This window comes from Aptenodytes patagonicus, chromosome 1, assembly GCF_965638725.1.
Source record: "Aptenodytes patagonicus chromosome 1, bAptPat1.pri.cur, whole genome shotgun sequence".
Classification (NCBI taxonomy): Eukaryota; Metazoa; Chordata; class Aves; order Sphenisciformes; family Spheniscidae; genus Aptenodytes; species Aptenodytes patagonicus.
In genome coordinates, this window is record NC_134949.1 from 155,025,912 (window position 1) to 155,050,105 (window position 24,194).

The 24,194-nt window shown below is 40.3% G+C and overlaps 1 protein-coding gene across 1 annotated transcript; it reads left to right on the forward strand.

Annotated features, from left to right (window-relative positions):
- Positions 1 to 5,509: 5,509 nt before the first annotated feature.
- LOC143171076 (interleukin-1 receptor type 1-like) lies at positions 5,510 to 23,271 on the forward strand. The gene is made up of 14 exons (XM_076359835.1): positions 5,510 to 5,970; positions 6,176 to 6,248; positions 6,695 to 6,869; positions 9,578 to 9,647; positions 12,812 to 13,055; positions 13,367 to 13,553; positions 14,363 to 14,525; positions 16,973 to 17,038; positions 17,609 to 17,729; positions 19,861 to 20,009; positions 20,304 to 20,447; positions 21,530 to 21,670; positions 21,856 to 22,017; positions 22,517 to 23,271. The coding sequence occupies exons 3-14, from the start codon at positions 6,822 to 6,824 to the stop codon at positions 22,906 to 22,908; spliced, it is 1,887 nt and encodes a 628-aa protein (XP_076215950.1). The 5' UTR covers positions 5,510 to 5,970; positions 6,176 to 6,248; positions 6,695 to 6,821; the 3' UTR covers positions 22,909 to 23,271.
- Positions 23,272 to 24,194: the final 923 nt, after the last annotated feature.

Below are 24,194 nucleotides of genomic sequence, written 5' to 3' on the forward strand. Positions count from 1 at the left end.
TTCTCCTTAGTCTGTGATTCTGGATGGCAAGCTGTTATTTTTGTGTAAAAAAAAAACCAAAAAAAACCAAAACAACAAGTGGTGTAATTTCTGAGTGCATGAGGACATGAGTAAACATCATCATGAGCCAGGCCTCTGGGTCACATAGTTCTATTCCAACTGTTTTGCCATTGGTAAATTAAATAGGAAAACTTCCATTTTTTTGTGCTGACAGCACTGATGAAAACATCAATATGAAGGCAATGGCTGATCCCCTGGCGAGTTCCCTCCATGACAGTAACTACTGCCACACCTTGGCTCTTCCCTTTTCAAGCATCTGCTGTCATCTTTCAGTAGCTGGCTTCCCAGTCAGCCTTGCAATTCTGGTTTTGCAATATAACTCAGCTTTCTCCACTCTACCGTGATAATCAGTTTCCAAGATGAAGGCGATAAGGATATTGAAACAAAACAACAGGCTAATGTGATGTAACCAAACCCTGCAACATTACTTTTGTATTTTCCATTTCCAATTTTCCACTCCTGTTTTAACATTTCTGAATCAAAAGTTTTTGCATACCCTGCAGCTTACAGTTTGATTGTTTTTGAATATTTCTTCCTCAATAGAAGATTTTCTGTTCTCCAATTGTATAATATATACTTTTTTTTAAAAATACTGTAGAATGTTTTTTCTGCAGAAAAGCTTGTCTGTTCCTTCAGCAATTTTAGATGGACCAAAGAAAGATATTACTTCTTGCAGCAGCTCTTGCCATGCTTCAAGATTACTAGCTACTGGGCCTGCAACTTCATACACCAGTTATTCTGCAATTTAGGATAGAAACTGCTTGGCCTCCCTGAATGAAGTATGCAGAAAACTTAAGAATTTTGCTTTCTTATTATGTATTGTAATTTCCTGGATCACATCTTTATTTCTATTAGCCTTGCTGCCTTCTACTCCTATAGTTGCCATTACCTTTCTCAAAGGAGATGAGAGGATTAATGTGGTTTTGTGCCCATGTGTAATTCTTTTGCTCATTCCGATTGCACTGAATTCCTATTTCATTGGTCATTTTTATAGCTAAAGAATATTTTATTAAATGTTTTAATTTACCTTGTGAAACTAAACTCCATCCGACTTTTGCCAGTGCTCGTAGTTATGACCTTGAAAACAGATCTTTGTTTACCTGTCAGTCCCATGTCCCATTTCTCTAATGTTTTTTTGCCACAACAGATTCCCCCAGCTGAGTTTTAAGCCTTCCAACCTGCAGGTAAAGTAGGAGAAAGTAAATTTGTTGGAAGCATGAAAACCAATGAATCATTTTCTTTGGGGGAAAAAAGGATAGATTTTGCCATAAAAAGTATGCCTGCCTTTTCTGCTAGAAACCTGCTAGAAGTACAAATTACTTCCTACGCTCTACTGGTGAATAATTTGTACATGCAAGATGTTTGATTACCACACTTACAAGTCCAGAGAAATTCTTGTCAGATGGATGTCTTCAAGATGTAAATGCTAAGCTAGTTGCTCAGTGTTAAAACCAAAAGTGGGATTGCTCAGTAAAATGGAATTACACATTCTCAGCACTGCAAGCCCATTTAGATGGCCTTGGTATTCCTACTATTCTGGTTTGGGATGATAGGTATCAAAACAGCCTGTTTTATGCAGCTTTAACTGTATCTAAATAATTACCTGCAATTAGATTTCTTGATATTTTTTCTTGTAGCTTTAAAAGTTTTGTACGTCCAGCAATATTCTTAATGTCTTCATCAAAGTTATCTTGTGCAACAAAGCTTAAAGTAGAAATGGCAGAAAAATATACATAAAGGGCTTTAAAATTCTGTTACGTTTTTATTTTCCCTGTTCAGTTTCAGACGAAAAAGATATACAATGAATACGTATTGCAGCCAAAACCAAAAATAAGATTGTGGCTACAAACCACATAGTTTTGCCCTAAATATACTTCCGGATGTCTTAGAGACACGGTGTGACTATAGTCTCTTTTCACGTAGAAGGGATGATTTACCAGGAGCAGGTAAAACACAAGATTACTGAATTCTATCATTTCCTTTACAAAAGTAGCAATTACGTTTGCTTGTCATTGTCACTTGTCCTAAAAAAAATCAGGGCAAGCGTTGCCTTGTTTTTTGCAGGTTAAGTCAGTTGGTGTGGAGGACCTGGTGTCCACACAACGCATGTTTCAAGAGACTTTATTTCAGACTAACTGCTGTCAGGTACTGTTGATAGCATGCCCAAGTAGCTGGAGCTTGTCTTCAAGTTTTGCCTCTTCTGAAAGGAATCTGCTTCAGGGGCTCCAGGATTGTTTGGTGATACAAAATGGGGGGTGTGGGGGGTGTGAGAGGGAGATCAGCTTTAAAAGCGCTCTCCTGATCCAAACAAAAATGCTAATGCAGCTGCATGCATACGCCCAAAGGAGACAAATATATGTGAAAAGGGAAAGTTGTCAGTATTATAAATTGGTGAAGACAAGTGATCTTGAAAGCTGGAACAAAACTACTGGAGGATGTAGAAAAACAAGAGGTTTGTGGTAATGAAAGGCAATGGTCTAAATTCATCCCGGGCAACTTCCATCCCATCCCTACCTAAGTGAATGCTCTCACTCTGATTTCCTTCTATGCATAAGTCAAAAGGATTGAATTATTTATTGCAGGTAACATTCTCCCTTCATTGGTTATATAACGTTTATCAAAGAAATAAAGCAGATGCATGCGGCCATCCGATGGCAAAAGGGCTTCACAATGATACCTTAGTTAGCAAATAAATTTTGGAAAAATGCAATACACCAAATGCTACGCCCAAGTCCAGCCTCTTCATTTGCGCAGAAATAGCCTCCTTTGAACACCTCCTCAGTTGCAGAAAGATAAGCCACGTCATGATCATTGCTCTGCTGCAATCCACTTCCAAAGATGGCACCGGTGAGCTGTGTTAGAGCCCTCCCTGTGCTAATGACAACAGATCATTCTACCTTCGAGCTTTATGAGACAGAAGACTTCTGAATGTTTGTGTAGATTTAAAACAAAAAAGGTAAATTCCACTGCACGGATCTGATCAGGAGGATGTTTGGAAAACTCTTTGCTTAACATCATCTTAATTGCTGGAGCTGGTGGTTCTTGGTCTGCTTTGAAGTGTTCCTGGTGACCACATGAAACGTTCAAGCAGACTGGGGTCAATGTCCGCTTTCCTCAGACAACCCACTTCTCTGCCTTTCCATGCAATTTTTGTCTTGTGACTGCCATGTTCTGTATATTTTGTTGTCTCATGAAACGCAGTCATTTCAGTTGATATTCCTTCAGCTTTACTATAATGTGGTTTTTCTAAATTCTGATTCACATCAGTCACTGAATAATTGAGTGATTGAATAGTTCTCATTTTACCTATTCATTTTGGTAACACTTTCACACCGTCTTTTATACCAGAAACATTTTTAGCAGAGACATTTTTTCACTATTAGTGGTATTATAATGAAGATATGAGAAAAAAAAATCACATACAGCAGAACCTCTAGTGTGTATGTCTCAGAAAGAATTCTTCAAAAATGATTTTTTTAAAAAACGGTGCTTCTAGAAAAATGTAGTAGAGCAGATCAGGGAACAACTGACTTGCCTTTATGATAATCAGATTTAAACTCACAGATGTTTGGTGGTGGTGCAAACTAACAATACATAAACTAGGAATCTTGCACAAAAATTATTTGATCTAATGCAGTGAGTTCATAAGAAACATTTCCAAAATAAAATATGGATGTAATTGCTGACTGAAGAGAGACTAGCCGACTGCATAAATCCTGCTGTCTTTGCTGAGCCAGGAATTAATTCATTCTCTGTGTTCCTCCCAACAGCATAATGTCTGGAGCTGTTACAACATGCCGCCAGCCAGCACTACATACCTTGCATTGGTGGAGGACAATATATGCAGGCATAGCAGGGTGTAATCTCTCATCTTTGGTTATCAGTGGCTACCACATGGTGGGAACGATGGTTGAACGTGTTTCCGCTTGGTAAATACAATAGTAACAGAAAGTGGAATGAAAGACGTACCAGAAGTAGAATGAAAAAATCAGGGTGGAAGGAGCAGGACGTCTGGATTATTCTCCACAGTTTTTGTAGAATACTTGTAATTTCCTTAGCAAATGTGTTTATGATGTATTTTTAACAATAATGAGAACATCTACCTTGATAATTCTAAAAGGTCCATGATTGCTGCCTACTTCGGGAGGAACCTAAGAAAGAGCTTTCCTCTACCTTACTATCTATTTTAGTAGTTAGTCACAAAGTTAGTGAACAAGTGACCACCTAGCCTTAAAAATGCCCATATCCGATTCTGTGTTCACCACGCTACATTTGAAGAACTTCTACTTTGAAGAACTCTGACTGCAGCTGTGATGTGCGAGTGAAACAGAGAACTAAGAAATACCGGAATATAGCAAACATACTGTTCCCAGAACAGCCACAAGCTAAGTAACGTCTGAAAGATGCCAGGGCTGCTTAGTAGCTGTTAAGTTTGTAGGTAAAAACTTAGGGGCTAAATGGGACTAAACCTGTATGTTCAAGCTTCAGAGCTAAATATTTCTCAGTGACGTGTGGCCGTCCGGGGAATTTAGACCAAGCTGTCAAAGTAGCCTGTTGAAGAAGTTAGTAAAACTGTCGATGCCCCCGAGATGCTCCAGCCAACAGGCTCCGTACCCTTGAGGGCTTTCTCTTCCAGTGACACGGCCTCTTCAGCTAGGGAGTCTGCAGCTGCCCGTACTACGCGGGGGGGGGGGGGGGGGGGGAGTCACCCCAAATCCTGCAATCCTTACACGGAGGATTTCCTACCGGCTCCCCCCCCGCGCCTGCCCTGGGGCCGAGGCCGAGCCCCGGCCGCAGCAGCGAAGGGGGGCGGGGGCGGAATGGCGGCTCAGGCGGTGGTTGAAGTGAGGCGGCCGCCTCGCCTGGCGCCACCTCCTGCCTTTTCCAACAGAAAGTGGCTCTTGCTCAAACGCCTTATTTTTCGCAGCCTGGGTTTAATCAGCGCCGCCTGCCTGCGGCGGGGAGGGGAGGCAGCCCGGCGCGGTACAGCGCAGCCCAGCCCTGACGCGGGGGCACCCAGGTTTGCAAGCGGCAGCCGGGGGAGGGCGAGGCCTCGCCGGCCGGAGCTGCCTGTGCGAGAGGGCGAGGGCCGGCAGCGGCGCGGCGGTTCGCAGGCCTCCCGGGCTTTCTAGGAGACGGCAGCGGGGACTCGCTCCGCCCCCGCACGGCCGGGCTGCGCCGGGAACCGCGCAGCAGGTAGGCAGCAGCGGGGATTCCCTTGGGCGCTGGCCCGTCCTGAGGGAACCCGCCTCCCCTCACGGGCGGGCGGCGGGGTTTCCCCCGCAGCGGCGCGGCCGTTTCGCGGCGGGGGCAGCCGGTGAGGGTGGGGGCGACCTCCATGGCAATGCTGGCCGCGGGGGCGAGGGGCCGCGCCCGTCCCCGAAAGCCGGTGGTGGCCAAGGGCGGCAGCGGGTTGGGGGCGGCGGGGAACGGTCGGTGGTAGCGGGGACCGCTTTCCTCCGTCGGTCGTGTAACAGGGCGGTCGGCGTCAGCCAGTTCGGGGTAATGCCGGGGGAAAATCCGTAGAGATGCACCGATAGGCGTACTTTGTTCCGATGTCCTGTTTTTGGGGCTGTGAGGTGGATCAGCCCGAGGTGGTGTCTCTTGAGGGAACTGAAGGCTGGGGACAGTTTAGGAGTGGGAGTGAAATCTGTTTTAAAAGGTCAGCATTTTCCTCTGCAAGCCGTGCGTGCGACGTGGCTCGGTTTCTGAGAGAAGGCGTGAGAGCACCTTTTCTTTGAAGTTAAATCTTGGCCCCTGGGTCTGGTGGGTCTCCTGCGAGTACACCGTGACCGGCACGCCTCACCCTGCAGATGGTCCCCTCAGCGCGCCCAGGCTGGTGACCGGGAGCGCAGTTCCTACACCGCTGAGGAGCTACGTCCCCTTTCAAGTCAACGTTTCCAGGAATACGTAAGAATTTAAATGAAGAATATTGAAAAATGTTTTGCTGCCATACCTGGTGAGGGATGTCAGCGATTCACAGAAAAATGGCTATCGAGATAGTCTCAGTGCTGTAACTACATCCCAAAGGGGAGCTAACCCAGCTCTTCAGCACTGGTTAGGTATGCCTCAACACCAAAGGAATATATGTATTTGTTGTAATCATTTTTCCTAGATCTAAAGTGAGACACTTAATCAGTTCTCTTGAAGAGGCATGGCGTCCCTTGCAGTTAATAGAAGCGTTTAAGGTAATATGAATATGTGGGGGTTTTATGATTTAAGATGCTCATGGGCTTGTGTAAAAGAAATGGTGTGATACTCTGACTTTCTGTGAGTTCTCTCAATTCTGAGAACAGGACTGTTGCATGTTTTAATCTGTCCATGTTTTTGAATAAGACATTGAAAGAAAAAGTGCCACAAGTGTGCAAAAATTAGTGAAAGCCATGATTCTTCAAAGTTCTGATGAGACTAGTTGTTTTTTAATTGAGTAGGTCAACTTTGAAAGGACTAGAGAGCAGAGGAAAAGGTGGCTGTACCGATTTAATGACAGATTTTAATGAGAGTTATGCTTTACTATGTGCTATCATGGATGCTGTAATTGTGATTCAGGTGCGTGTATCATTGAAGACCTCTTTCAGACACTTGGCTTTTTTTTTTTTTTAAATCTTAAATTGATACAAATATTTCCTTTCAGGGTGAAACTTTATGGACATGGCCTCAGATACATGGAATTTTTTCCCCTCTGGAAAATTTGGGCAAAGATAACTCCAGCTGAGTGGTAAAGCTCCACAGGTCAATTGCAGGCTCAAGATGTGGACAAAATGGCTGGGAAAAGGGAGATACTCAGCTGTTTATCATGGCGGAATGTGGTAGGAAAAACATTTGCACTTGACTCAGCAGTCATACGTTATTTTCATCATGAATTATGTGAATGCATGCACAGAGCAGAGCCTAATTTTGCTGTTGGGTATACCTTCCACAAAAATGGAAGTTTCTTCATCGTGAAAAGTCAGAGACAAGAAGGAGTCTCCTCAGAGCAGTTCATGTGTATGGTTTTACACAGGGCTATATATATTTGCAGGTCTTCCATGTTGGCAAAAGGGCAAGTTACAAATTTCAATAGATAGAAAGAACATTGAATTTATAGAGAAGCAGGATTCTGGAAGACTTTCCTTCAGAACATGGCAAAATGCTACTACTGCATCTACTGAATCTACTGATAGGGGCAAAAAACTGCTTGAGAGAGCATGTGTGAGACAGAACAGTAGAGTAAGGTAACACTGTAATGGAACAGAGCTTATAAAAAGTGATTCAGAGAAGTCATAAAGAAAATACATGGTCATAAGTGGAGTCTATTCAGTCCCATTTTCTCTTTAAATTATTTCTATTATAATACTTTCATCTTCTTTAAAATTGAAAACTAGAGATTTTAAGAGTTAGTGTCTGTCACAATTAGTGAAGAAAGTTAGAGCTGTTGTACAAACACACATAAACCCCCTCTAGTGATTTTAAAGTTTTGTGTATTTCTTTTTATGCTCAGCATTCTTGTGGGAACTCATTCGTTCTTAGAGCTAGACAAGAATAGACCTGTCTGGTAATTTTAGTGGAAATTTGCAATGAGGGAGGAAGGAAGAGAAGGGGAAGAAGGAAGAAAGCAGGCACTGCAAGAAGCAGTGTGGATGACTCAATATATGGCACACTTCTGAGTCAGCGTGGTAAAGTAAGACACAGCAGCTGGAAGTGTCATCTTTGACTGTTGTAGAAACTGGTGATCAGCTAAAGATTCTTCACAACAGGATGGGGTTCTCCTGCTCATCCTTCAGTTTGAATAATTGCATTTGTCCTTTCACAGTGCTGTAAAAACTGTGGTAGGCTGTACGGAAAAAAAGCAGTAAGACAGGCCAAGTTAGGGAACACCTTGTCAGAGGCATGCAACTAATAGATCCTTCTGCAAACATGTTCGGGATAAGAAGCCTACCAAAGAGTCCTGAGAGCCAATAGATCATTCAGTTATAAAAAACCCCGATGGGATGGGCTTTTGGAAGATACAAACATAGCAAGGGAGGAAAAAAAAAGAATTTTTTGCATTTGTGTTCATCTTGGAAGAGCATGGATTTCAGCGCCAGTACCTTTTCTTATGGCTAATCTTCCATGGAAGGATCTGTCTCAAACTGAAAAATCAGTAAAAGGCAGTTATAGAACGAAATGATTTGTGACAAAGCACCACGACTGGCTGATACTCTTGTGTTCTCTTGTTGTAAATGTCTCATTTAGAGCAGCTTTGGGACCAAAAGATCAGAAAGTGATAAATGTTTTTTTATCCTCCCCAAGTGATCAAAGGAGAGCCAGGAAAGTAGAGACCAGTGAGCCTGGTATCTGCAGCAGGCAGCTGGGTAGAAACTGCTTTAGAGAATGGAACCAGTGGAAATGAAGATAAATTATGTAGGGAAGGAGTCAACAGTGACTTTTGTATAGGGAAGTCATGGCTCTCAAATACTAGAAGTGTGTTAGAATTGTACACATGTGTGAACACATTGGATACAGGAGATGTGGTCGATACAATCTGCCTTAATTTCCAAAAGGCATTCAGGAGAGGCTGTCAATGAAGCCAGACTGCCATAATGTATTTATTCTCACATGTATAAATAAGTAGGTAAAAGATAAATGCTCAGTTTTTCAGGTGGAGGAAGATCACTACTGGAGTCCCAAACAACTCTCTTCTGCTCAGCATATATTTTTAATGATCTGGACAGAGGGAAACTGTTGCAGTGGCAGAATTTGCCAACAGTACAAAGCTATTCAGGCTAGAACACAGAGTTGTTAATTGCAAAGAGTGGCAGAAGGATGTCATGATAGTGAATGACTGGGAAATAATAGCAGAAGAAATTTGTTGTAGGTAAATGTAAAGAAAAATTAAAATGAAAACATGGGCAAAATCCTAACGTCACGTGCTCAGCGGCTGACTGGGTTTACCTGATTTTTAACACTCAGTGATGAAGTCTTGGGATTTTATTACATAGGCCCATGGAAATATCAGGTCAATATTCAGTAGTACTCAAAGAACAAATAGATTGTTAGAAATTATTAGGGAAAAAAACCCAGGAAAAAATCATTGGTTTAGTTTATAAACCTGTAGTGCAGCTATGTTTTGAAGACTGTATGCAAGTTCTGTTCTCCCCTCCCCACCTCAGACAGGCTGTAGCATAACTGGAGATGGTACAGAAGAGGGTGGCAAAGGTGGTCAGAAATATGAGATCGGATTCTGTCTAAGGGACAGTTAGAGAGACTAAGACTGTAGCTTGGGAAAGCAAGAACTGGGGAGGAGCGTGCTAGAGGTGTAAAAAATCCTGAGTGCTTGACAAGCTGAATAGGAAATGTTCACTCTTTTTTTTTTCCTTCTGGTATAATAATTAGGAGCTCTCAGGTAAAACAAGCAGGTAACAGGCTCAAAACAAGCCAAAGACAATTCCTGTATCTCCTGTGTCCTGTATTAACTGTGTAATGCAAATGTTGACTTTAAATTGTGGAAGTTTATATTGGAAACCACTAATTGAAGGTTTTCTTTCCATTTCTGCAGGGAAACATGACAGCAAAAACATTGTTTTCGTGTAATATCACAACAGCATTTCTGTCTTTAATTATTGTAGGTAAGTTTATTGGTGGCTATGGAAGGTCTTGTTCTGAAACTTACTTTTTCACACAAGTAATACTAATTTTCTGTGAAAATGGCTGTGAAAGTCAAATTTATGTGTGTGCCAATGAGTTCTTATAAACAGTCCTAAAAGCAGGAACCTATAAAACATGTAATATGTGATATTTTATGTACTATATGTGATATTTTATGTACTGTCTTATCACAGAATCATTTAGGTTGGAAGGGAACTCTTGAGATCATCTAGTCCAACTTCCCTGATCCCCTGCCAGGGTCAGCTAGAGCAGGTTGCCCAGTACCGTGTCCAGCTGGATTTTGAATATCTCCACGAATGGAGACTCCACGACCTCTCTGGGCAACTTGTTCCAGTGTTTGATCACCCTCACAGTAAAAAAGTATTTTCTTGTGTTCAGATGGAATTTTTTGTGTTTCTATTTGTGCTCATTGCCTCTTGTCCTGTCAGTGCGCAATACTGGCAAAAGTCTGGCTCTTTGTTCTTCATTCCCTCCCATCAGGTATTTACACACTCCGATAAGATCCACCCACACACTCCCCAAGCCTTCTCTTTTCTAGGCTGAACAGTCCCTGCCCTTTCAGCCTCTCCTCATGCTCCACTCCCTTAATCATCTTTGTGGCTATGTGCTGGACTTTCTCCAGTAAATCCATGTCTCTCTCGTACTGGGGAGCCCAGAACTGGCTGCAGTACTCCAGATGTGGCCTCACCAGTGCTGAGTGGAAGGGAAGGATCACCTTCCTTGACCTGCTGGCAGGTCCTAATGCAGCCCAGGACATCGTTAGCCTTCCTCGCTGTGAGGGAGCATTGGTGGCCCATGGTCAGTTTGTTCACCAGGATCCCAATGTTCTTCTCTGCAGAGCTGCTTTCCAGCTGAAAAAAGCGTGTCTCCAGCACGTGCTGGAGATGGCTATATTTGACAATAATATAACATTTAGATTTTCGTAAAATTGCTAGGCTCCTCAGCTGCAACTGCTTGTTTCTGCCCTTCAGCTGTCAACCAACAATCCAGTTCATGTTTAAAACATTTCAGATGGTTCAAATGAGTTGCTGTCATAATCTTGTCATTCCACCTGGAATCTTGCAGCAGTGCCAGACTGTTAAAAGAAAAACTTCATGAATTTCCATTCCTTGAGTTTCTAGCAAGCCATTTGACTGGAAATGGTTTGGGTTTAGTTTGGTTTTTTTTGCCCATGGATGGACAAGCTGCAAGGTTCACCAATCCATTGGATAGTCTGGTTTTTGGCTAAGTAAGTAACCATATGGAAAGGTGATTGTTTGGCTGCCCTCCCCCCAATAGCAGAGAGTTCTATTGTCTGCTTACTTATGTGTGTACCTTATAATTCTTTCCTGCTCCATGGAAATAATGGAGGGCATTGGGGGAGGGGGATTTCAGAGAAACTGAAGCAAGAAGTGTGTAAAAAAATGACACTATTTCAGAATATTAGCATTTAGTGGCAGAAAAGCGTTATCAGTTCCTGCGGCCACAGCGTTTCATAACCATCAAAGTTATTATGGGGCATTCAATACAGATATCTGAGCAATTCAATGTTTTGATAAGTAATCTGGAAAAGATTTATAGTGAGGTGGCGAGAACTGTGGATGATACAAAATTGTCCCTTGGTGGTCAAAACTAATGCTCATTATTGAAGGGGATGTCTGGATATTGAATGGTTTAGTGATAGAATGTCAATAAGTAAAATCAAATAGATGTGGAGGTGCATGGAAGGGTCATACACGTAGAGCAGAAACATGTATACTGTATGTGTGTGATGTGAGCATTACGTTAGTTAATAACCACTTGGGAAAAATGCTACGTTGACATCTCTGGATGCTCTCTGGAAGCATTAGCTCTGTCATCAGCAGTGGTCAGAAAAGCAGAATTTTTGGGAAGCGGTAGAGCAGAAAACAGAAAGCTTCATTATGCTACTCTATAACGCCATGATGAATGTGCATCAATTGAACCCTGCAGTTCTGGTCATTCCATCTCAGAAAGACTATATCAGAAGAGGTAGAGAGATGAGCGACAGTGTTGTCTGATACGGGATGGCTTCCAAACGAGAAGTCATTAAATGAATGAGGACTCTGAGGTAAAGAAAAGAGGTGACTGAGGCAAGATGTGATGGAGGTCTGTATACCATAAACTAGGCAGATGAGGGAAAATTTACTTTATATTTCTTGTTATAAGAAATGGCATGATACCCAGAGAAATGATAAAAGCCAGTGAATGGTTTTTCATGCAGAACATAAGTGGAAAGAAAAGTGCCAAAAGCAAAGTATTACTCTACTTGTTGTGTCCGTCTCTCTTTTCTTACGCATTTGCCACTGGTTGTTAGCAGAGAACAGGGTTTTGGGCTAGACAGACACTTACATGACTCTGTGTGGCTGTTCTTATATTCTAATGAAGCAAGGAATTTTAGATAAATATAATACTGATTCAGGAATGTGACCATGGTATCCAGAGTTGGTGTCTTTTTTGTCATATTGACAAAAAAAAAAAAAAAAATCTCACGGTGTTGCTCTTTTCCCATATAAATCTCCTTGGGTCAGGAGGAAAGAAAATGACCTTATTGGTAAGTGCTTGTAATAATTCCTCTCTAAATACTCATAAAATGAAGGGTGAGTTGAAATTTCCGTAGCAAACTTAATATTTGTGCAACAGCAACTTCAACTTCAGTGTCCTCTTAGGACGTTTGGGTGCTGAAAGCATAGTCTGTCTTGAAGACTTACTTTGACTATAGTTAAGTGAAGTTAACAAATAAAGACGTTAAATGTGAAATTTGTGTGTGCATGTGTGTGTTTGTGTACATGCGCATGAAAGAGACTGGAGAAATACAAGTACTTTAGTAATTTGCGTCTGAACTAAAACATACAAATGACAGTCTGCTGCAAATGAAGATATTCTGCTGAGTGTAAAGTTTGCATGCAAAAAACAGCCTTTCATTTCAGTGGTGTAACTATAGCTGTATATCACTGAGTAGTACTCTCAACTGTAAAGATAAGGGATTATAACTGTATTTTTAGTAAACGACTTAAGAATGGAGGTGGAAACTCCGATGGACTTTGTAAATGTAATCAAGAAATGAGTTCAGTATATCCTTTTACAGTGTTTGAGGTTTTCTTTAACGTTTATCTCTTTCTTTTAGAGAAATGTGACGCCTATGATGTGATGTTGGGGCAAAGTCTTGTGCCTGACGGGCAGCCTCTTGCTATTAAATGCTCACTGGAAAAGAGCTTGAAAAGTAGAGACTACAACTTAACGTGGTATAAAGTTGGTAACCAGACAGCTGTGCCTAGAGACAAACTTTCTAGAATTCATCAGCAGAAGAATTTAATTTGGTTTCTCCCTGCAATGTTAGAAGATTCTGGAGAGTATGAATGTGTCATAAGGTGAAAGTTTAAAAAAAAAATAGCATTGCTACAGAAATGAGTTGCAAAGGGAATAACTTGTAGAAAGCAAGTAGAATTTGAGGGGTAAGAGAAATACTAATGAAGAGGGGAGAGTGCGTTCACAAAAATTAACTTTAGGTTGGGGAAAGTAAGTCTAGCTTGGGTTTTTTTTTCCTAGTAGGCAAAAGTAAATCTATTAGAGAAACTGTAAACTTCTCATCCTCTCTTTCTTCTCCAAAAAGAATACCATATATTTTCAAGTTGGAAAATATGCCAAATAGATTAATTTCATTATGTTATATTAATTGCAGGAATTTGACAAGCTGCAGGAGAATGTGTACAAAAGTAACAGTTTTTAAGAGGATTGATGGTTTATGCTTAAATGAAAAATTTGCTGTAAAGGAGGTGATATTCACATTATCATCTGCAAAGGTTGTGTGTCCACACTTGGATTATTTCAGGAAGGAGAAGAATATTCAGCCTGTTTGTTGGTATAAGGTGAGAATGCTGTGTTTTGTACTGTCTTATAAGTGTCCATTATTTAAAATATAAATCACTGATGTTTGTGAATTTTAGGAGAAAACCTAAAGATTTACTGTAAATGGCAGAACAATGCTTTTGAAACAAATTGGGAGAGGATTAAGACTTTTTATCTTTTAAAGATGTATAGTTTTTTTGATTAACGGGGTAGAAATTCAGCTTAGACGTAGGAGATGTTGACCCACGTATCCACCAGGTGGCATCTTTTTACTTGCTAGCGAAACACACTCGTTAATTTCTTTTGTGCAGAAACAGTTTCAGTGTGTCATTTGTGAGAGATGGCGTATCCATTATGTGCTCAATATTGTTCCATTAAATAAATGCCATTTTATGTTGTTCACGCTTATTTAAAGGCTCTTTCTGTTACAAGAACGTAGTGCCTTCTGCAGCATTCCTGCCTCATGCCCATGCAGTCCATATGGTACCAAGAGTATTTAAATACTTCAAAAAATTAAGTCTAATTATTAAGCGATTCTTCATTAATGAATACTTTTACAAATGCTGACACTTGCATTTCACTTCCTTATTTCTCTAAAATTGAAAGCTGTTTTCTATAGGAAATGAACTGGAGTCTCTTTGAATTAAAAACTCAGAGCCAAAATGAAGTATGTTTTGCTTTTTAATCCACCCCCCTCACTCTTCCTCAGCATCTGCAAGGCATCCATGCTTATGCTGTGGTCCACTGAAAGTTCAGATTGTGTTAAAGAGAGACAAACCATGGAAAGAGATAGTGATATGAATTAACAGAGTTCTGTACACACGTTTAGGACTACCAGCTGCTGGAAGGGAAAAGGTTTGCCTTCTCAAACAGTGATCTTATCATTTTCAACGTGACTGTAAATGATCAAGGAAACTATACATGCGAAACAACATATACCTACAATGGAAGACAATATAACATTTCACGAGACATCAGACTGACTGTAAAAGGTATGTAGATAATTTCACTGTGTTTGTGTTCATAACAGTGACTCCAAATTTTTGTCCAAGTTTCTAAAGACTAAAGCTAAAAGACCCAATTTGTGGATAGACATGCTTAGGGCTACTAGTTTTCACCTAAATATGAGGGAAATAAATTCTGACTGGGAGCTTATATATTTTTGTCTGTTGTTGCCACTGTGTTGAAGATTGGTTCCCCTGTTCAAAGTTGCAGTACGTCAAAGCTTTGCTGCCCAGACCAGCTGCCAAGGTCCCTAAACAGGTGCTCTGTAAAGCTTGGTAGGCACAATACTTTCTTCTGTAGCTGCGCCCTCTATCCTGCCTGTCTTAGTTCTCTCTCTTTTACGTTATCCTCTTGCCGCAAGAACAATGAACTAAACCAGCCCAAATTGTAGTAGGATCTTGACTCTGTGTGTCCTGTTTTCTTCAAAGCTTTGTCTCTTCTGTTTTTGGTTTTAAGCTCCTCAGCACAAGAACTGCTGATCTCTAATATCGTGTGTCTAGCTCAGTAGACCCTGATTTATGTCGGGGGGCCACCAGCACAACAAAAAATATAAAAGAAGGCCTAGCTGTAAAACGTGAACTCGTTTGCTAGCACAGCATTATGAGATTGATATTGGATCACTGAAAAGGCAGTGCTGTATCAAGGTATGAAATGACAATACTGTTTTTACATTCCAGCTGATGAAAGACATTTTCAGGTTTACTAATAGATTGCATTGCCATTTAATGGTCTCTTTTTGTGCTTTTGTGCTTGCCAGTTTTGTCTGTGTGTGTATATATGTGCGTACGTGTTGTATGTATATATATGATATGAATATGTATCATATTCATATAATGTCATATGTATATGATGTGGATAAACAAAATATGAGGAACTTAAGGTCAAATCAGATGAAACGATCATTCTGGTCTTAAAATCTGTCCCTAGAACTTCTCTTAGTGTAATTTCAGCTCCCACTGTTCAGTAGAAGCAAAATCATTGCCGTAAATGACTGAAGGCAGCTCAGTTGTTTTTAAAGTCTCCAGCTGAGCAAGTCAACACTGAAATGGGTGATTTGGGGTCCAAACAATAGTGCAGGCCCAGTTTTCAGAAGGGGAAGGATATATCTGGGGTGTGGAGGAATGGCTGATTCAGCAAGGCCACGATCTGGTATCGCTGAGCAGCCCATGTATCAAAAAGTAACTAAGACATGCTAACACAGCAGGATGACCACTGGGACTTCCCCGGATAGAACAAAGAACAATGGGGCCGGGTAAACAACTGTAACGAAACTGTATCTAGAAGGAGATGAAGTAAGCGGCTAACATGTCCTGCTGTCAACCGCCAATCAAGTAGAAGCAATAAGCGCGTGGACAGTAACTTTAACCCAATCATAGCTTATTACTGAGCGCGTGCACAGCTGTAATTAACCAACCATAGGTTGTTATGAAGCGCGTGCCTATAGTAGATAACTATATAAACCCTGTTATATGCATGAATAAAGGCGAATGACCATACTCATATTGGGATCTGTCATTACTCCGGAATCGCGACTCCCGCTCCGCCGTCGACACTGAACAAAGGGAAACTCCAACACTGGGGCAATCCTCTGTGCTTTGCTAGGGGGCTCAAAAGGGATGCTTTATGATTTCCTTTTGTTAATTTGTGCTCTTGAAGAAACCTTCTTGAACTTTGAATATCTGATAGGAAATATTCTAAAATGTCCTACAGCTGCCTGAGACAGCTGGAAATGGTATGTGTGTTCAGTGAGGGACCCTCCAAGTCAGGATTCATTTAGCCATACTGAGACATTTTTAATATAGATGTCTAGATATCTACCTGTTGATTACTCTCCCTTTGTAGCCTGTAGAGAGAAATAAGCTTTCCAGAGTGTCATCTATCTAGTCCTAATGTAAACATCTAAAAGGGGCCACTGGTGGTGTACTTCCTTATAGACAGTGCTGTGGGAAGAATTGTAAGGCCTTTCACTAGAGTACAGAAATTAAATTTCCCCTTTATAATAGTAAAAGTCTAAAATAGATGAATTACACTCCTAAGTATTTGGTTCCACTTTGTGCCTGTGGGGTGCTGGGTGACAGGCTATCCAGATTGTAGAAGGGTAATACTGTAGGTATTTACCCATACCCTTCTCAACACCTGTGCATGTAATATTACAGGATTTTTATGCCATGGAACAGCCAGGCCACCATGAGTGTGTAGAGATTTGTGGCACTACGTTTTGGAAGAGGTGGAGCAAAGAATAGCGTAGCTTCAAGTCAGAAGTAATGACTACCTGAGATATGGTACTTTCAGTATTGAGTGATGTCTGCTGTAATATTGCTGACAGTCTTGTCCGTAGGACAGGGTTTTTTTAGGTTGTACTTGGGTTATAGAGCATAGAACAGGCTACAGCTGCCCCAGGTTTTCTGAAAAGAACTTTCTTTCTTTTGGTTAGTGAGCCCACCAAAAAAGCCGCCTGAAATATCTTATCCAAGAAACAACTCCATTGAAGTGGAACTTGGTAAGTAGTTTCCCCTATGAGAAAATATAATTTCGTATCCTAGTGAAAATTTATACCTGTGGAGTGCCCTAGTCTGTGTTTTTTTGGTTTTGTTTTTTGACAAAAACTAGTTCAGTGACCAGCTCAGTTTCTCTATGTTGATCTCCTGAAGGAGGAGTGTTTGGGGGTGAGAGGGAAAGACAAGGCACGTTGCTTCCAACAACTTTGGAAACCTGTATGGAAGTTTCTCAGATGCCAAGAAAATTATAGGGAACCCAAGTGATTCTTTGTCACATCTGTTGCTTTCCATCACTCTGGAAGAGATTCTAAAAACAGATCCATCTTTGAATCTGCAGGGAAAGCGATGCCCCAGGGTGAGGCGTCTTTGTCCTGGATTTAGCCTCCTCCATCCTACCAGTCTCTTTCTGAACCTGCAGGTCATTGAGTATATAGACCCTTTGTTAGAGTAACTTTTCTGAAAGGGTGTGGGACCATCCTTAGCTGGTCTGTGCGGGAGTCTGTGAACAGAATTGTATAGACTTTAATTAGAGTACGGAAATTAACTTTTCACTTTGTAACACAATTTTATAGGCTCACAGGTTACAGTGGATTGCAATACAACAGGTGCTGATGGGTATGAGGTGTTTTGGACAGGCAACGGTGTGTATATTGATGTATTTTATATGAGCAGAATTTTTGCAAGTCCTTATGAGTAAGTATATTTTCAGATTAGAAAATACTGTGTTGACAACCAAAGTGGAACTTTCTCCCTTTGACATTAAATTATTTAGCAACATTTTTCACTTGCTTAAACAGCTTTCTTTTTAAAAACTCTAATGCTTGCCTCCTCCAGTTCAGTTTCTGCTTTGAAGTAGAAACTTGAAACATAGGCACATGGACTTCACATGTGATTGTGCTCTTTTTGGTCACTGTAAACAATCTGTCTTAATTTCCAGCCTTGGGAAAAGGTGTTTTGTAGACTTACAGTCTTATAATTGTAATACAGTTTCTACTGAGTGGACTCTGGCCTGGCAGAGACCTCTTTCAGTTGGATCACGCATGCCCAGGCACATGATCTTCAGACTGTCTCTTTCTTCTGCATTCTCCTTTCCCTTCACATCTGCCTCTCTGAAAGGTTGCAAGAGGTCAAACCTGTGCTTTACAGGAGAAATTGAGACTTCCGGATTTAAGAGCCTTCAGTTAGAGAAGTGTAACTGAGATCAGCTGAAGAGCTAATGGAAGACTTTGTTGACATTTGTACTGAAGCTTAGTGGGGTGAGAGGTGAAAAGGGAGACAGATTTCCAGTGATGAGTTGGGGTTTCGGAGGAAAATGGACTTGGACTGAGTAAAGCATGAGAAGGGCAACTGGGGGATAAGGTGAGGGTGAAAAGCAGGTTAAATGGAGTTAGGAGAGAAGAAATTAGACCTGACTTGAAAAGGCATCTAAAACTGGAGCAGAAGGCAATCTGAAAGTTTCTTAGATATGACAAGTTGGGAACTAAAAATTGCAAGTTTTTTGTCAGCCCCCATCTCATGGTGGTGCTATGAAGAAAAAATGTGATCATTTTTGTAAATTCTCAAGCACTATGAGCGAGAAACTGATGAAGAAATGAGAATGATATATTCAAAGTACAAATATAGTTGTGAGAAGTAAGTCTTCATCATAAAACAAAAGGGAAAATAAAATGCTGAGTTCTTTGAGTGCTCACCAAGAGAAAACCCTATACAAAAGTAATATATTGTACTGTCATAAAGAATTGTAATGCCATAAACAATTGGGCCATAATGCAGAGGCACATGGTCACTGAATTGATATCATAAAAACAATGTTATTTTTTGTACTTCCTAGCACTTAAATGGTCATCTTTGCAGCCATTAGTCATTTGCATTAGTGATGTTGATTCATTCCTTGTTACAGTGTTCAAATTACTGTAACTTTTTGCTCAGAAAGTGATTCATGTGGTCCTATATATGCCCTTTATGATATATTTCAAGCTTTTACTTTGCATTTTAAATGGTAACTAGAATAAGTTTTCAGGAAAGAATAGTGCTTGGCTAAGTAGACTAGTTAGTTAATTTGGCGTTTGAGATCTGCTGTTAACAAGGTAGTGGTATCCCTCATTTTGCTGGTGGTTAGAAAGTTGTTTTGTTCACACATCAGTCACACATCACAGTACACGACTAACTGAATGTGCAGCATAATGAGCATTTTTGTGCCCTTGTACAATGCAGGGGGGATAATCTGTGTCTCTTAATGGTGCAGCCTGACATTTTAGCTGTTACAAGTCTATTCTTGTCCATGGGGTGAAGCAGCAGTTTAGACTCCACTCCCTGCAGCTGGAATCACACTGTGAGTTGGTGTTGTCTGCTGCAGGTCAACACCTTTGATGTCTTCCCTGACCCAGAGCTGCTTACCACAAGATGACACCCTTGTACCAGGGCCTCTTTCTGTGTCATTTCACATTGTGGAATTTCTCTTTCACCAAGCACTGGGGCTCTCCACCTACTCTTACAGTAGGGGCTGGGAAGCCCGTAACAAGGGTTTGCTTAGGTTTATAAAGTATATTTTTGTACTTTAGCCTACAGAAACCTTATATTCCTTTGGGGAAACACAGCTCCAGATAAGATAACGTCTTGATGTTTTCCAACATCTATGCTAAATGTCAGTAAAAGGCTCAACTGTTGTTTGGGTTTCCTTCATATAATGTAATTGCTCATCTATTCTGAAGTGTGGTTGACATTTGCAGATGGAAGCAACTGTTGTCGTGCTGCAGCTGCTAGTGATGAAGCCATTCCAGAAAGGGCTGTGGTTTTATGGCTCTCTTTGTTGCCTTTTGGATAGGGAGGAAACTTCTTACGATGGACGCCCTATGCATTCTGTGAAGCTAATAATATTGGAAGTGAATAGTGAAGATTATGAACAACCGTTTGTCTGTCAAGCTTCAAATGCCTTTGGGCAGGTTGCATCGTATATTATATTAAAACACAGAGGTAAGAAATACTGTTATTTTTGAGGCCTGTGTTTGTCTTGACTTCCCCAGAAGGGATTTTGATACCAAATGCTCATATATCATGTTGATAGAAGACAGATGGATTACGTTTTGCTGTAGGTATGTATGTACCTGTGCATAATAGGGGAAGAGTCACTGTAGTACTGTATTTATCATTATTAAAATAATAGGTAGATGGAAGTGAAATACTCAAATTTGTATTACATTTGTGTAAAAGACCAGATTTGGACAAATTCAGCATTTAAAAAAAAAATCTTCCTATATTTTTGTGCAGTTCCTGATATACGAAGATGGCTGACTGGAGGGCTTGTCTCTTTGTTAATTTTAACATTTATTACTTTAATAATCTACAAGATTTTCAAGATTGACTTGGTGCTTTGGTACCGTAATTCTGTCTGTGCCTTTGCAAGTAAGGAAGGTATGTGAGTGTGACCAGGTATGTTAGTGTAACTAGCCTATTGATTTTTTCATTTGCCATTACTTCTCAGCAATAATGTGATTATTTAGTAGAATGTATGTGGAATTTCCTTGAGGAATTTTCAGATACACATAAAGACATTTTTTGGGGTATATTTTTGAGACATATGCATAAAATATATAATCATAGTTGAGGTAATAAACACTGCATAATATTGAAGGCAGTCATGGTGAGATAGGTCAAAAAGAACTCCAGGTTTTCCCCAGGTTAGCATGTTGCTTTTTGCTTTTCTGTAAAGTAGTTTCTTTACATGTAGATTTATGGTCACTCTGATGATGATCAATAGGTGTCAGCAGAGCTACATCCTGTAAACTAGCTGTTTAAAGACGTGCATTAAATATTTATATTGAAAATCAGACTCATTTTCTCAGAGATTTTGTTGTTTTTTTTTTTTCCTTTCTAAATTCTCTATTTTACCTGACACTTTCCTTCTAAATTCTGTCAGTTATGATGGTTACATGCCAAAGAGAAAACATGCTACTAGTTCTCTGTTCTGTGATTCTTCTTACGTGTTTTTATTGCTGTGGTGTAGTCAAATACATTGGACAGGTGTGAAAAATTGGAGTAAGTGCAACTTTATAGATACTTTGTTTGGCAGCCCTCAGAATTAGACTGGCTGAAGTTCCTCATGGCTTGAAAGTAAACGGATTATGTGCATTGAGATAGTTAACATTTACTCATGGCTGTTCTAAATGTTTTCACAGAAAAGTAATTTCAACTTCTGGTTAAAAGTTCAGTTTTCTCAGAACACTTTAATAGAGTTCTAATGAAAAAAAAAAATCAAAGAAACTATGTTTTGTAGCTTGTTGAGCTAAACTTAACTTGTTGAGTTAAATCTGATTTTGGTTTGGTTTCTTCATTCCTGTTTATTATGCAGTTTTAACTCAAAACCTCAGCTGCCTTCTGGCCTTTTCTTCTACCTGCCTTTCACTCACAGAATTATTATAAGAAAGAGTTGCCATTTTCCACCCTCTCTCACGGTTAGTCAGAAGTGGAGATAACTGCTGTTGAGTTTGTTTCAGGAGAGGTGGTGAAGAAAGTCCTGCAAGAGGATACTTTCTTAATGTCTTGGCACCTCTGGGGTTGGGGGCTCCTTCCTCGAGGTCCCAGGTCCTGCATCCAGCTCACTTGCTGGCACATCCATCCCCATGATGGGAAAAGAGGTCAGGTTCTGTGGCTGATCATCTTTCTTTTGATTTGTAGAGCATTTGAGTGCTTTGATGTTACTCTGTCGGGTAGGTGAATCAGAGCCCCGTCACTATTTTTAAACAGTCCAAAATGAAACCTTGCAATAAAGGCATGTTGCTGGTTTTTAGTTTTTTAATATAAACATTTGTATTTGTTTTAGATGGGAAAATCTATGATGCATATGTCCTGTACGCAAAAAGCAATGGAGGCAGAAGCTCCTATCGTCTGGAAACCTTTGTTCGTAGAATACTCCCTGATGTTTTAGAACAACAATGTGGATATAATCTCTTTATATTAGGAAGGAATGATTTACCGGGAGAAGGTATGCTTTAATTAGTAGAGTTAATAGGTTGTCTTTTGACACATTGTTCTCAGGTTAGAAAATTATATATACAATTGAAAACACCTATTTTTGGAAAACAAAGCTATATTTGTTTGTTTTTAATGGATAATTTGTCCATTTGTCCAATAGACATTTTTTTTTTGTTTAAAATTTTTTTGGTTTCTTACGAAAAATTCTGTTCTGATGTTATGAGGGTCTGCACTTTCTTTTTAGTGATGAACAAAAGAGGACTCAGCAGCATTAATAATATTGTTGAGGTTCTGTGAACGATATCTGCTCCTGGGGACTGAAAAAAAAATTTTTATTGGAATTTCGTGCAATGGATCATGAATCATGAATGACAGTTGGGAGATCTTAAACCTGCCAGTCCTCTGAGCTAGCCACTGCTCCATAGATATGCAATTTTAAAATTAAGAAATACTTTACGTCAGTTGTAAAGTTTCTATGCAAACTTTGATTATTCCTTCATTACTTACAGCTGTGGTCAGTGTTGCTGATGAAACCCTTAAGCAAAGCAGAAGACTGATGATTGTTTTGGGATCAGAAATGTCTAGTTGCTGCCTGTTAGAAGATGCCTCTGAACAACAACTAGCTATGTATAATGCTCTCATCCGTGATGGGATTCAAGTGATTCTTATAGAAATGGATGAAATACAGGACTACACAAGCATGCCGGAATCAATCAAATACATTAAGCAAAAACACGGAGCTATCCAATGGAAAGGTGACTTCTCAGAGAAATCTTGTTCAGCAAATACAAGATTCTGGAAAAATGTGCGCTATCAAATGCCATCCAGGAAGAAGGTATCTTATTCTGAAGTGTATTTGTTGCCCCTAACTTTGAACAATTCTGCAGAAAAGGGAAGTTAAGATGCACTTACTAAAATAATACTGAGAAGGTAATTCTGAAATGTGGGGTTTTTTTACACCAATTCTTTATATTACAAAGTAAATGTTTTCTTCAAGGAGTGAAAACTACTCATCCCTTCCCCAAATTACACTCTAAAAGAAAAACTCTGTGCAACTTTATTTCTGTTCTGGGTTTTGGATAGTGACACAATTTGTTGTGTTAGTCTCACGCAAGTATGAGAAGTAAACGTTACTGATGGTGGTAGACTGTTAAATAGTCGTGGTCCACATAAATGTAATATCCACTGAAGAAGCAGCTGGGAAGTCCATTTTTTTAAAATTGGAACCGGTTGATAAATTAAAAATCTGTTTCTGTTGTCAGCATTTTCCTAGTCATTCTGTTCCTCTTCTTGTTGCCTCTCCGTGATTGTCTGACTTCCTCATTACTGCAAGAATCTGCACTGTGCAAGCTTTGGGGTCCCCTCCTGAGCAACATGCCTTATCCTTGCTTCTTGAAGGGGTTGGGGAAATACATGACGTAGCAGGTATATTTAAAACTCCTCACAACACTAAATGTGTTTCAGCTGAACAGTTGGTGCCAAATGTGTTCAGCAAATGGAATGGAATCCGTGGCTTTTTAGACATTTGTTGAATAATTCTGTGATATCTGGTCTATGGGGTGTTTCTAAACTTAATCTCTTGAAATGGTCAGGAAACTGAAAATATTTCAGATTTCTCGCAAACTGGAAGCTTTGTAGACTGTGCTGCTACTCTGGAAACCAGATGTTCTCATTCCATGTCTCAACTGTGCTAACTACAAGCACAGAAATTCACTGAGAATCTGTCAAAGGACTGTGCTTGGGTTGGGTATCCTGGAGAGAGTGGAAAATGGCCAGTTCTGAAACATGACCAGGTGCTAATGGCAAGAAATAACATCCTGTCTACTTGTGAAAGAAAAAATTAGAGGCATGTGGCTATATCAACCTGCTTGGGAGTAGCTTGGTATTTCTGGACCCCAATCCATTGTTCTGTGTGCATCACCATGAGAAAATGACATGCTGCTTCCTTTTCAAGGTGGTCTGAAGTGGCAAGAGTTTTCACTTTCCAGCCTTGAAGAGCATCATCTGAATGCAAATGTGAATTCTGCTTCCTTTTTTTGTTCTTTTCTGAAGTTAAGTAGGTTCTTACATTACCTTTATTGCCAGGATAGCATCTGTCACTGAATTCCTTTCAGCTGGTTCTCAGAAGCATGTATGCTGTAGAATATAGTCTTTGTTGGGCTGTACTGACGGGAGAGAAAGCAAGGT

Coding starts and splice junctions, on each gene's coding strand:
- LOC143171076 (XM_076359835.1), top strand. CDS start 6,822: ATGGCTGGGAAAAGGGAGATACTCAGCTGTTTATCATGGCGGAATGTG. Junction 6,870..9,577: donor GTTTATCATGGCGGAATGTG/GTAGGAAAAACA, acceptor CCATTTCTGCAG/GGAAACATGACAGCAAAAAC. Junction 13,056..13,366: donor GAGTATGAATGTGTCATAAG/GTGAAAGTTTAA, acceptor TATTAATTGCAG/GAATTTGACAAGCTGCAGGA.